General features: G+C 39.6%; 1 protein-coding gene and 1 pseudogene across 1 annotated transcript; both read left to right on the forward strand.

Annotated features, from left to right (window-relative positions):
* The first annotated feature begins 508 nt into the window (after positions 1–508).
* rasd2b (RASD family member 2b) lies at positions 509–2,031 on the forward strand. The gene is made up of 2 exons (XM_084714138.1): positions 509–1,189; positions 1,386–2,031. Exons 1-2 carry the CDS (start codon positions 568–570, stop codon positions 1,928–1,930), a joined length of 1,167 nt encoding a protein of 388 aa, XP_084570264.1. The 5' UTR covers positions 509–567; the 3' UTR covers positions 1,931–2,031.
* Positions 2,032–11,134: 9,103 nt separating this feature from the next.
* LOC146330508 (GTPase IMAP family member 7-like) lies at positions 11,135–12,857 on the forward strand (annotated as a pseudogene).
* Positions 12,858–13,359: the final 502 nt, after the last annotated feature.

Consider the following 13,359-nt stretch of genomic DNA (forward strand, 5'->3'; position numbering starts at 1 on the left):
ATAAATGAATGTTTATAATATTTTACAGTCATCAGATGCGAGCTTATTGTATTAAAAATAAAAGAAAAGAAAAGAAAAGAAAAGAAAAGAAAAGAAAAGAAGTGTATATATGTGTATTTATGTATATATATATATATATATGTATATGTTATAATATATACAAGAGGAAATTTTAAAAAATGCAGTGGGTTTAGTACTGTAATAATAATAATAATAATAATAATAATAATAATAATAATAAATAATAATAACAAAAAGGACAAGAGCAAGAAGTAGCCCGTAAGTTTCAGAACACATGTCATGGGTAAGTAGACCGAAAATAAGGTCTCTGTTGTATAGCCGACATTAAGCTTGTTAAAACACAGTGTTCTCCTGAGGAACACAACAAACCTTACTGTCAGTCTGTCAATCAGCATGACGCGCATGAACCACGGGGTTGGGGATAGCCTATATAAAGACAGCTGACATCAGCCAAAGACAAGCCCGGTCAGGCGTATAAAACGTCACATCACACTTTCTGCCCACTTTGTTCTGCGCGGAGCCACGGGCCAGAGCCATCCCGCAACGATGGAAATGGGCAGCATCTCCGCCGGCGCACAGCTCACCTCCGTCCCTGCTCCGCATCAGCTCAGCTGCTCCTCAGTGGATGCCCCCCAGTTTCATGGTAACATGGACGGGCAGTGTGCCGGCTCCTCCAAGGTCTTACTGGCTTACAAAAACGCATCGCAGCACCTGAGTTCATCAGGACTCAAAGTGGGCTTAGGGTTACTTAAAGTAGCCACGTCTCAGTGGAAACAGGAAAAGAAGACGCGCTCAGGGGCAGCCATAAGACCACTGTCCACTGCCAGCCATCCCTGCAAGAGATCCCCACTGGATCAGCTGGCAGCTCTGGTTCTCCACGGTCAAACCCGACAGCGGCCCATCGGTCAAGAGCACCGACGAGACCCTCTCTACTCCACCAAACCACAGAACTGTAAACGCATCGTGGTTCTTGGTGCGCCACGGGTCGGCAAGACCTCCATCCTAAGAAGATACCTTCGGGACGGATTTGTGGAAGAGTACAACCCCACCTCCGAGGATTTCCTCAGGAAACTGTTCCGTATCCGCGGGGAGACCTACCAAATCGATATCCTGGACGCGTCCCGGGAGCGGGATTTCCCAGCCAAGCGGCGGCTGTCCATCCTCACTGGTGCGTATTGACTCAGTCCTAATCTCTGTCCTGCAAAACTCGCAACTGCTTATCAGTTTTTATTTGTTCATCACAGAAGAATCAGTGCAGATGATGGGTGCATGCGTAAATGTTTATTTCTCTCTCTTAAATGGTGCATGGATAGGCTTAAAACCGGAAAATAATTTCTTTCTTTCCCATTTTAATATTTTTGCAGGAGACATTTTTCTTCTAGTATTCAGTCTGGATGACCGGAGCTCTTTCGAGGAGGTCTGCGCCCTCCGAACGGAGATACTGGCTGCTAAATCCAAGCTCACTAAATCCTCTGTGCCAGAGCAGTGCGCACAGCCGCAGGTTCCCCTGGTGGTCTGCGCCAACAAGGTGGATCTCCACGAGTCTGGGAGAGGAATATCGAGGGCAGAGGTGCTCCGAGTCCTCGGTGATGACTGTGCCTACTTTGAAACGTCCGCAAAGGACAGCACGAATCTGGACAAAGTCTTCGAGACTTTGGCAAAGCGAGGCGGACTCCCGATGGAAACCGGCCCGTCTCAGCACCGCAAAGTCTCCCTCCGTTCGTACCAGGCAATGCGGACGGGCCGTGCGCCGGGCAGGGGGAGCCAGACCCCGGGGCGCGATGATCCCTGCGGCGCCCTGCATCCACTGGCACGTCGGCCGAGTTTCAGCACGGATCTCCGGCAAGTCGTTGGGCTACATGCGGCGAGAAAGTCCAGCAAAGCTCTGGAGAAATGTCAGATTCAGTGAAAGACACATACACGATGAGACGAAATGTTACAGAGCGAATAAAACCACGATATTATTGTAAATATGACGCATTATCGTTGTATAGTTATGGATAAATATGGACATGAGATGATGTTTTCAAAATAAAATATTTTTAATTTAGCATAAATGGTTGTTTATTATTACAAAAGGCTGGGCAGGAAACGTGTGATTTCTTTTATCTATCTATCTATCTATCTATCTATCTATCTATCTATCTATCTATCTATCTATCTGTGTCTCTGTGTGTCTGTACACATTCAACCAACTGTGCAGGAGAAAGTGGGAGGATGTTGACTCAGTAACTTCATCATTTGATTAGTGTATGACTATTGCATAACTTATATTCAGAAATCTATTAGATAGCAACTCTCTCTTGCCCACTCTGTTTTAATCTTCCTGTGTGTTATGCATGGAGTCGTGATTGCCAGAGGTCCACAGCCTGAATCCCACACATCCTCAACCACCAGCTTAAAGTAAGGCCAGGGTTTCCAGTTGACCTCCCCATCCTACACCACTCTATAAATGACTCCTCGGATATTCCTGTCACTCTGTGGGCTCTGGCTCCAAGCACATCAACTGTGAGTCTGCACAGATTATTTGACTTTCATGCCCATGATGATTGTCAGCTTCTTCTTTATTTTATTGTGAAGCTGAAGAAGCCTCTGTCGCAGGCAAAGAGAATGGAAGTGTGGCAGGGTGTAGGTCTGCTTACATCTCATCTCCCAAAGTGAAGCACAGCTGCACAAAGACATGATGTAGCTCCATTCACCAAACTACATGAAATATTGTGTGAGAAATTAATTTTTTAAATCATCATAATAATCGTCATAATAACTGTTACCAGGTTAACAGGAGTGGCTAAATTAAAAGTAAAAAGTAGAGGTAATGATTCAACTTACTTACTAAAGTAACAGGCGTTGAAATGTACTCAAAGTATAAAATTAAAAAGAATCTCCCTGTGTCTGTGCAAGTCTGACTGACCCTCCCATCATATTAATATAACTCAAAGACTATTAAACTTAAACCATTCTAATTTTAAATATAATGAAAATAATGAGCCTTAATGTTGCTCCAGTGTGCAAATGAGTTTTCAGTGTTGGTGACAGAACCTAACACAGGAATTAAAACATTATGATCAACACAAGAACACACTTTAGGTCTAATTAAAGCTGCTGTGAGGAACTTTAATATTTTGTTGATTTTAGAACCTTTTTTAGAACCTTTCTTTTTAACTGGCTAACATATGATATGATGTGCATGGTTTCATTTGCTTATGTAGGTCATATAGAGGCATGACTAATAAACTGAAACTGTTTGTAACAGTTACAAACTCTTTCTTAGCTTTAAGATTTTTTTCTTCTGTTATAAATTTTCTCATCTCCTACAGGACTGCCAAAATCTTTTGGCGTGTGCTTCTGGGTATAAAAGCCAGTCTTGCAGTGCTCACAGGCTTCTCATCGGCAGCTGACATATTCTCTCGAGGCGCTTCCTCTTCTGTCAAGTCTTCTTTTCATCTCTTTCTTGTTATGTCTTTTAGGTCGGTTTCATCTTGTTACGTTTTGTTATGCCTATTGTGCCCTGCACTGATGGATACACCGAGAAATCATGAATTATTGTCCAATCCTTCTAGATTGAAATCAGTCTCGAAGGTGGGAAGGTGGCACACAATGACACAAAATAATAGTCAATAATTCCCCTTAAATGCATTAAAATTAAAGCTACTACAAGGAGTTTTAACTGGTCATGAAACAGTCTCAGTTTAATACTGATGACTCAACATGACCCACATTAGCAAAGTGAGTAGTTTGTTACCCAGTTAAAAAGAAGCAGGTAGAGATTTTTCTGTAGATAATTTTATTTTTGATGTTACACATTTGTGGTTATGGTGGTTGAAACACTTTTATCCATAGGGGCCTTCAAAATCAACACAATCTTAAAATTCCTTGTAGTAGTTTTAAAAACCCTGTTTTGAAAATGTAATTAGTACAAAGTACAGATACTTGTCTTAAAATGTGGGAATAAAGGTAAAAAGTTGTCAGAAAAATACATACTCAATTGAAGTACAGACACCTGAAAAGTGTACATAAGCGCAGTAATGTGGTATTTGTATATAAATACTTCTTCCTTGATGTTAATAACAAAAACGCACACATCCATCTCTTTGTGAATAAACTGGATGTTTCTGCTGTGTGCTGCCCTCAGTGAAGGTCGCTGCTCCTCTTTCTGAAGGTACTGTCGATGCGTTTCCATGGGCACTGCCTTTGAGTTCATATTAAAAAAGTATTTGTGCAGCGGACATCAGAGCACTCAGACTTTACATTTACAACAGAGCTCACATGATCACTACCTATGAGCACTTCTTTCCTTTGTGTGCCCCAACAAGCAAAATAAAATGACACTGCTTCTTCATGTGCAGTGATAAATGGACTAATAACACCCTTCCCATGCTGTCACCTAAAAGTAGTGAGAAAAGTGCTAACTCTCATACTTCTTCTTTATGCAGTGCATTTGATAATCACTCCATGTCACTGCCCAGGTCCCATGTGTATTTTTTTTTCAAAAAAGAAAACGTGAGACTTGTTTCTTTACTCAGACAGTACTAATTGGGCAGCATTGTGAAGATGTGTGCTGTGAATATGTGAGTCATTATGTCTGAAAGCCTCTGAACAATTTGGGCAGAGAGAGATTCGAGGACCACATGTGAAACCTACTATTTTGACTGCTCTTAATAATGCATGGGGTGGAAGCAGTTGTGGACTCAGGGTGTCTGAGGGACAGGGGCAAAAAAAAGAGGGTACCAGCTGTATGCGTGTGCAAAAAATCTTGATATGCTTATAATGAAACAATTCTAAACCCTAGTTTAGATTAAAATTGTTATGCAATCACTTCCATGTGTGTGTGTGTGTGTGTGTGTGTGATCAATGAACCTGCATCTTGTACAGAGCTAATTTCTAATACTACCGGGCCAATCAGCCTAAATGTTTGAAATCTTGTTTCAGTTAAGGTCAACATATGTGGGTGTTATGTTAATGTTGACAGAACTTTGCAAATCTCCATGGGCTGCATCTGGCAGTTGTGGTGACATTGCAGTAGGTGCTTCACCACCTGTTGTCTGGCAGGGATCTGCACTCTACTGAGTGCACTCTGTTAGTTTTATCTGGCCTGCTCATTAGCCTTTATTTTGACATGGCGGCGGCAAAATGAGCGAGGAAGTAGGAGAATTCATCCTCCAAAAACCGCCATGCCTGCTGCTAAAAAGCTAACTTCTCATTAGTTATGATGCTAACCTGTGTCATGAACTTAACAGGCCTGAGAGGAGAGCTCGTGTTTTTGTTCCTGGTGTTGTGTCAAAGTCTGTTTCCTTATGGATTTATTTAAACTTAAACTCAACCCAACCCCCAACACAGAGCCATGATAGTCTCTCCCTGCAGCCCAGTTAACTTTCTCATCACTGGCAGCTGTAACGAGCATAAGAACAGCACCCAGCAACTTTGTAGTTCACCCCCCGAGTCCTCATCAGACAAAGGTGCAGTTACATGTTCTGATAAGTGTCCACAGCAGGTCCCCTCCCTGACCACAATCCCTATTTTAACTGCCATAAATATTATTTATGTCATTATTTTATGTGTTTTGTTTATATGTATATTTTTACATGATTTAATTTTATGAATATTGATTCGTTTGGTAAGTTACACCACATAGGAACCATGGTCAGTGCCACATTGCACGGGGGACACTTTAAGTTGTTACACCTCTCCTCCAAGTCAACATGTGCAGCAGAAGAAAGGCATTAAGCTCTGCCTAAAAGTTTAAAAGAGACATTACATCGCCCACCTTTTTTTTGGAGATATTTTGTTCAAGCAGACTCATTCCCTCTTTGGTTGTGTGCAGCCAGCGAGGTATGTTTATTTCTGTGTTATGTTTATTGTGCATATTTGTTGTCAATTTGTGTGCAACTTGAATGTGTTTATTTTGCACACTGTCATGTATTTAAACAGTTCAACGGTGGATTGATGACCATGATGTTGACAGAAGTGGAGTTCAGATGAATAAATCCATCAGTAACAGAAGAACTACGGTGTTGTCTATTTCCTGGAGGGAGTGATACCTATATTACAATAAAACACAGTTACACCAAAACATCACAAATGAACAAGGCAGATAACCACAGCTTCCTGTTAATTTTATGTGTTGCGATAGAATCACATTAGCGCTGCCTTTTGAAAAGGAAGCGTGAGGTCTACCAGACTCAGATTAGACCCCTATGTTACTGGTTTAACAGGGCAAACAGTCTCATGTGGACCCAGATTAAAAAGCATAAAGATAGAAGACATGTCCTACATCCCTTACTGTTGCACAACCAAATATATAAAGACATTCACAGCTAACTCCTGTCTAATCCACTCAGTGAAGATGTGGGAGGATATTCATAAAGATATGAGACAACCAATCTCCGTCTCCTCAAGGACACCTGTCTCACTCAATGGCACTTTACTTTTACAGCCTTAAGAAAGCTCTCCTTTAGAGTGTGGGCACAGAAAGGAGTAGAAAGGACAGCAAGTGGACACATTGACGTCTTTTGGGGATTTGAGAGATGGCCACCAAATTCCAACCATGCGCATATTCAAATGCAACAGGACTAAAAGACAAATGGGAAATGGACCTGGGGATTCAGATCACACACAACAATGGAGTGAGATTAATGAGCAAACACAAAAACATTGTATCAGTACCAGGTATAGGCTCTGCAGCTCTGTTTTTACAGAGAGGCAGTCTGAACTTCACCATTCTGCTGTCGCGTGATGAGGGGTTCACATTGCAGGGAAGTACAACCATTTTCACCTCTTTGCAGCCCCAGTGACATATTTGCACGTGCAGAGACACTTGTCGTCTTGTTCTTCATAGCCGACACCGCACACACAAACACACACACACACACACACACACACACACACACACACACACACACACACACACACACACACACAGCCAAACACTTATGAAAAGATGCTCCTGCCTCAGTTTGCACGTGGAGAGGATTCACATATGTCCCCATTGTTCTGTCTGACTGTCTGTTTCTCTGATACACATACAGGTACACACACACACACACACACACACACACACACACACACACACACACACACACAGATTGACAAGCTTGCTTCTAAACATGGACGTCTGAAACGTGATGCTGTTTTTCCCACTCAGCCTTGTCCTTGACTGGAAAAATTGTTCTGCCGAGGCTGCTTGCAATTGCAAGCCCCCATTTCTGCAAATCTGATACAAGGCGTTGTGGTTTGTTATTGACTCACCGTGGGTGGATTTATAGGCCATTTAAGTTGGTCAGTGAGCAGAGTTTGGAGGGTCTGAGTCAGCTGCTCAGGACAAGGACAGTTCAGTCCAAAATAAAAAACTGGCAACATATCTTTCCTCTGACCTGTGGTGCTATTTATCCATCAATACTGTTTTGGTTTGAGCCACTGAGTTTTGGAGATACTGGCCGTAGAGATTTCTGCCTTCTTGCCAACACAATCAAACTAAATGGCGTTTGTCCTGTGTCACTCAAAGAAAAAAAAAAAAAAATTAAACTCTTTAAAATCAACTGGAACTTTTTTCTTTAGAAAGAAAGTAGTTCTTTCATGAAACTGCTCACAAAAAGGTCTGTGGATTAGCACTAGACCCATTATATTGGAGAGAAGGTCCATATCTCCAAAACTCAGCATCCAGCCACAGCTGTCATCACATCCTGTCCTGACTCTCTATGACAAACATGAGGTGGGAATGTGAGTATGTCTGCACTGAGTGTATGGAAAGTTGTGTTTGTCAACAGTCCAATCAGTAACTAATTCACTGGAGCAGACGCATAATCAGGATGCAGGGAGGCAGGCGGCCTGTCACGCAATTCGATGACAGAAATGATATGATAGTGATAGAACAAGCACACACACACACACACACACACACACACACACACACACACACACACACACACACACACACACACACACACAAACACACGCAAATGCAAGTTTAAAAGATTATATGCTCATACACTGAGTTGCAACAACAAAGATCAGTTTAATCTAAGAACAGTCCTAATCAGAGTTTAGCAAAACAAGGTTTAAAATAAGTCAATTCATTAAGTGCAAAATTACTAATCTCAGTTTAGTAAATTCAAGTTTATGTGATGTAACTTTACTTCCTCTCCTCACTAGCTAAAAGAAAAAAAAAAGTCATATTGTTTACTCCCAGGCTAAAAACTTAGCAAACATTATATTATTTGCTAGCTAGCTAAAAAGTACAACAAGTTACACTGTTTGCTAGTTAGCTAAAAAGAAAAAAGTTATATTGTTTACTCACAGACTAAGAAGTTAACAAAACATTACATTGTTTGTTAGTCAGCAAAAAAGTAAAGCCAACAACAACAACAACAACAACAAAAATGTTACTTTGTTTACAAGCTAGCTAAAAAGTTAAACAAAACATTACATTGTTTGGTATGCAAATGAATTGCAGTTCAATGCCTTGAAATTTTGAGTTGTCTCGATCATTGTTTTTTTTTTTTTTTTTTTTTTTTTTTTACAGTGTAATGGATTATTGGCTTTTAAAATCAGATATTTCAGTCTGTCCACATTTTCACTGGTCTTTTTTTCAGATTTTTGTTGATGAAAATGTTTGATTTCAAGGCAGCATTTGAAAAAAATGTTAACTGTATAATTCTCTCTCTCTCTAAGACACTAGCAAAAATTCTAACAATAATCCCTTGTGTATTTGTTGCTGAGTCTTTTGTATCTTAAAGGCCCAGCTAGAGACAGGCATTACAAATTAGCTTAGGCTATAAATGCTATGGTGTGTGGCATTGATTTATGCTACACAGTTGTCCCTGTACATATAAACACTGAATAAATAAAGAAGCAAAATATTTTTGGAGCTCAAACACAGTCAAAACAGAAAACACAGAATTAGAAACTATAAAAGTGTAAAGAGCATTAACAAATGTAAATAACAATGACAAAACTAATGACGAAATTTAAATCAATAAAACATTGAGTTGTACTTGTATGATTGTGCAGGGGACAGATTCAATTGCTCAAAGTCTGGTTATGAAGAATTCACAAGGATTTGTTGAATTTATGTTAACTGTTGCAATTTAAACACTGCATCTTCCTGGTGGGACTGGTACTTGATGTGGACACCCCATGACAAATGAGATTAAATCTGAACTGCAGTTTAAAAGTGGAGCCTCTACTAATGATTTGTCCCGAAATTGCTGGAGATGGAAGAGAGGAGATGTTGTAATCTGCTGGCACTGGTTACCATATCCACGGTCCTAATTCAACCACAGAGTCCAGGGCCATTCACTGGTCATTAGATAAAGAGAAATATTTTACTGATTAAGATCCTGAATGTACAATCAGCTGTCATATAATGGTAACGGCCATAACTTTAACACAAGGTACGCATCAGAGGTTGTTTTTCACTTCCTGTCCCAAAAACTAATGCAAGGCAGCATACTGTTCTGTACAGAGGAATGAAATCATGGAATAGTTTGCCATCAGAAACTTTCTCACTTTATTATCTCAGTTACACTATATGCTGTATTTAGTGGTACTCTTGTCACAATGAGCAGTATGAAATGCCTTACTGTTTTTAGATATAATATAACGTGATGCTACTGTTATTGTAGTCATTGGTAGTTTCATTGGTGTTGATTTTGTTGTTACTTGGTTATTGTAGTTTTTTGTTGTTGTTTTGTCTCCCTTTTCCTTGCATTTTTAAAGTACATCATGAGGTAATGTTTACTTGTGTGGACTTAAGGAAGTGTAGTTGCCGCCCTAGCAGTGGCTAATGGGGATCCAAATAAATGAATAAAAATAAATAAATAAATAAATGGCATATCTCTCAGGGATAACAGAAGGAGGCAGATGTGAATCCAATAGCCCCACCTGGAGGCCACCAGCTGGACTTACACAAGGACAGGATGACAGGATCTCCACTGCAACTTTTGCTCTCTCTGAAACTCAGTTAATCAAAAGGGACATCTGACATGTCGGTCAGTGTATGAAGCATCGCTGACCTTCAGCCATGTTTTTCTTGATAGTATAGTGTGAGTATAAAGGACTCCATGTTTCTCCTGCTCTACTTTCTGACACTTTTCTCTCCTTGTGTGAGGTCTGCCCATTCAAGGAAATGTGTATCTACCCTCCCCTGAATGTGATTTATAATGAAACGTTCTGTTGAATGCAACTGTTTGCTTGATTTGGGGGCGCTTGTGTACAAAAGCAAAAGCATTTCCACCTTCATTCCCACAAAATATAATGTCAAAAATAAAATTAGTTAAATAAAAATCTCCTCCTCCTTCTTTTTAACTTTTAATGTCTTTATTTATGTAAAATAAAACACAAAATTCAAGCAACAGGCGACAACTGAAAACAAAATGGACTTCAATATTTGCTGTATTATATTGTCTCTGGGCCAATTTAGTCATCCTTTCAAGCATTTGTTCTCCTGTAGTGGTTTAATATTTTTCTTGCTGAGTCAACACACTTGTGGGCATGATGACTCTGTTATTGAACTATTTAACTATTGAAGCTTAATTAAACAAAAATACCACAAATTTTGGTCATAACCGATTAAAAGGCTGATCAAGTCTACTGGAGTGTCAGATGTTGTTAAAGCCTCTGATTCAGACTGTTCACACCAATAATGATATATAAGATAAATTCTGGAGTGGTAATGTTACAATCAGGTTAGATAAATGAAGAAAAACACAGTTTAAATCCCATGGCTTTGTTTAATCAGTTCTGATTTTACACTCAAGTAATGACAGTTGAAATCAAAAGACATCACATCTTCATCATAATAGATAACTCTTACAGGTTCATTTTCTGTCAAAAGTGAGTTATAATCATTTTTGTGATATTAAAGACATCCTTTGTCATGTGAACAAATATCTTCAAACGTGTTGTATGTTGGAGAAAAAAGGTGTCGAAATTACAGCAACTGCAAAAAGCTGCAGATAAACCACAACAAACTACCGTCACTTCAGTTACTGTATTCTAACATGCAAAATATCTACAAGAAAAAATAAAAGAAATATGTCAACTATGTGCATTATATATATCAACAGTATAGAAAACATTAAAATAAAACCACAGTTAGAGCTCCCAGACCACTAAAATGACTCCGATCCCAGGTGTGAAAATGCATTGCATATGCATATTAGGCTAAACAGTTTCACCATATTTTGTACAGATGTAATCCAAAAGTAATGGAAAGTAATCAAGTTACATTGCTTTAATATCGTGATACTTAAATTATGTGACTGACTACATTTTTTAAACAGGTAAATAGTAACTATATCAGAATAGATTTTTAAAGTATCCTGGCCGAAGCTCTGTGGTTTGAAATTTAGTTTCACTCGCTGTTTTTATGTTCAGGTATCTGCTTTATTTTACTGTTTCATGTTCATTTTCAGGATGGGAGTTGTGTTAAATTACTGCTGAGGAAAAGTTGCTGCTTCATCATAAAAGCTTTTAGATAACAAAATAACACAGGACTTTTATCATGAAGATATTTTTTAGAATTGAAGTGTTTGTTTGCCATTTTACAGCTGCTAGACTCAAGCTAATCTCACCTTCAGTTGAAGAAACACCTTCAAGTAGGAAGATCTATAGAAAAGGGGCACCAGCCTCTCTGAGCTGCTAACAGTTAGCTTAGCGACAACACCTGAAACCTACCACACAGAAACAAAGGGCCATGAGTGTGCTTTATAGTGACTGTCTAAGTAGAGTGTTTATGCAGCCCGTCCTATCCAGAAACACATGCATGGTGGTTGGAATTGCAAGCAACTGGTATGTCCGTTAATTGTCATGATTGAAAATATTTTCAAGAGATAAAGTAAACTTTATTGACCCCACGCACTGATCACTCATTACAGCAGCTCAATGCAAGTAGCATCCAAGACAAGTATAGACAGTATAGTTTCACAACATAAGGAAATTATTGCATGGGATGATTTCACAGTGTAAATATAAATATGTAACATATTACAGTATACATATATAAAGCAATTCAGTGTAGGATGTGATATAAAACCAATATAAAAGAGGTATTTGCAACACACATATCACCCACAAACAAATTAACCTCCTGAAATCATCTATTTTATTAACTGACACCAATGTTTTATTAATCATCTGCAGGTTCAACAGATCAGAAAGACCTGAGACTCATTCTGGTTGGAAAAACTGGAGCAGGAAAGAGCGCTTCTGGAAACACCATCCTGGGGCGTGAAAATGCCTTCACGGAGGAAATGTCGCCTGAGTCTGTGACTGAAAGCTGTCACAGAGAAGAAGTTCATGATGGCGACAGGAACATTGTTGTCATCGACAGCCCGGGGCTCTTCGACACGACCAAATCACCAGAAGAGGTGGAAATAAAAATTAACAAGTGTATTTACTAGTCAGTTCCTGGACCCCATGCTTTTCTGTTAGTGATCAGTCTGAAGTCAAGATTCACAGAAGAGGAGAAGGCGGCTGTGAAGTGGATCCAGGATCATTTTGGTCCAGATTCCTACAAATACACCATGGTCCTGTTCACACATGCTGACCAGCCAAAAGGTAAATCTGTGGAAGAGTTTGTGGCAGAGAGCAGACATCTACAAAGGCTGATAAAAGAGTGTGGAGGAAGATACCACTCGCTCAACAATGACCAGAAACAAAGCAGAACCCAGGTTAGAAAACTTCTGGAAAGGATAGAGAAGATGGTGAAGACCAATGGAGGGACACACTACACCAATGAAATGTACGAGAGAGCACAGAAGGAACTAGAGGAGAAGAGGAAAAGAAGGAAGGAGGAGGAGGAAGGATTCATTAAAGCTCTAAAGAGAGCTCCTTCATGAGTTGAGACAATTCTGCTGTTTCTTAAGCCAAAGAACCCGTCTACAAAATCACTGGATCATCTGAAAAATGCACTGCCACAAAAAAAGATGAAAACAGGACTGTTTTTCATGGATCCTGAGAAGATGACATTTTAGAGATAAGCAGTTTTCACTGGACAGCACTGCTATGTCCTAGTGAGTCCAATAGGCGGTGCACTTGGACTCACTGAACAGGGCTGATACCAGTACAAATACCAGTACTCTCTATCCGCCGCCTTTTTTACTCAGTGCAGGTGTCTACCTCCACCCTGAAGTTTTCTTCATCATTTATAATTCATCATATTTGTCATATTCACTGCTTTTCTTGAAATAATTCTTCCATATTTTATGCATTTGTTTTTATCAGATGCAACGGGCGTTTAATATAGCTATACTTTTGAATATTTTGTTGCCAACATCTTGCCATAAATATAAACACTAAAAATATTTATAAAACATTTTATGGGTCTCAGTGTTCAGACAT

The sequence above is a fragment of the Lutjanus erythropterus genome, chromosome 3, assembly GCF_056507025.1.
Source record: "Lutjanus erythropterus isolate fLutEry1 chromosome 3, fLutEry1.hap2, whole genome shotgun sequence".
NCBI lineage: Eukaryota > Metazoa > Chordata > Actinopteri > Lutjaniformes > Lutjanidae > Lutjanus > Lutjanus erythropterus.

Bases quoted from the DNA above. Each gene is read 5' to 3' on its own strand.
- rasd2b (XM_084714138.1), top strand. From the start codon at position 568: ATGGAAATGGGCAGCATCTCCGCCGGCGCACAGCTCACCTCCGTCCCT. The intron at 1,190-1,385 runs GTGCGTATTGAC...ATATTTTTGCAG, and splicing joins GCGGCTGTCCATCCTCACTG to GAGACATTTTTCTTCTAGTA.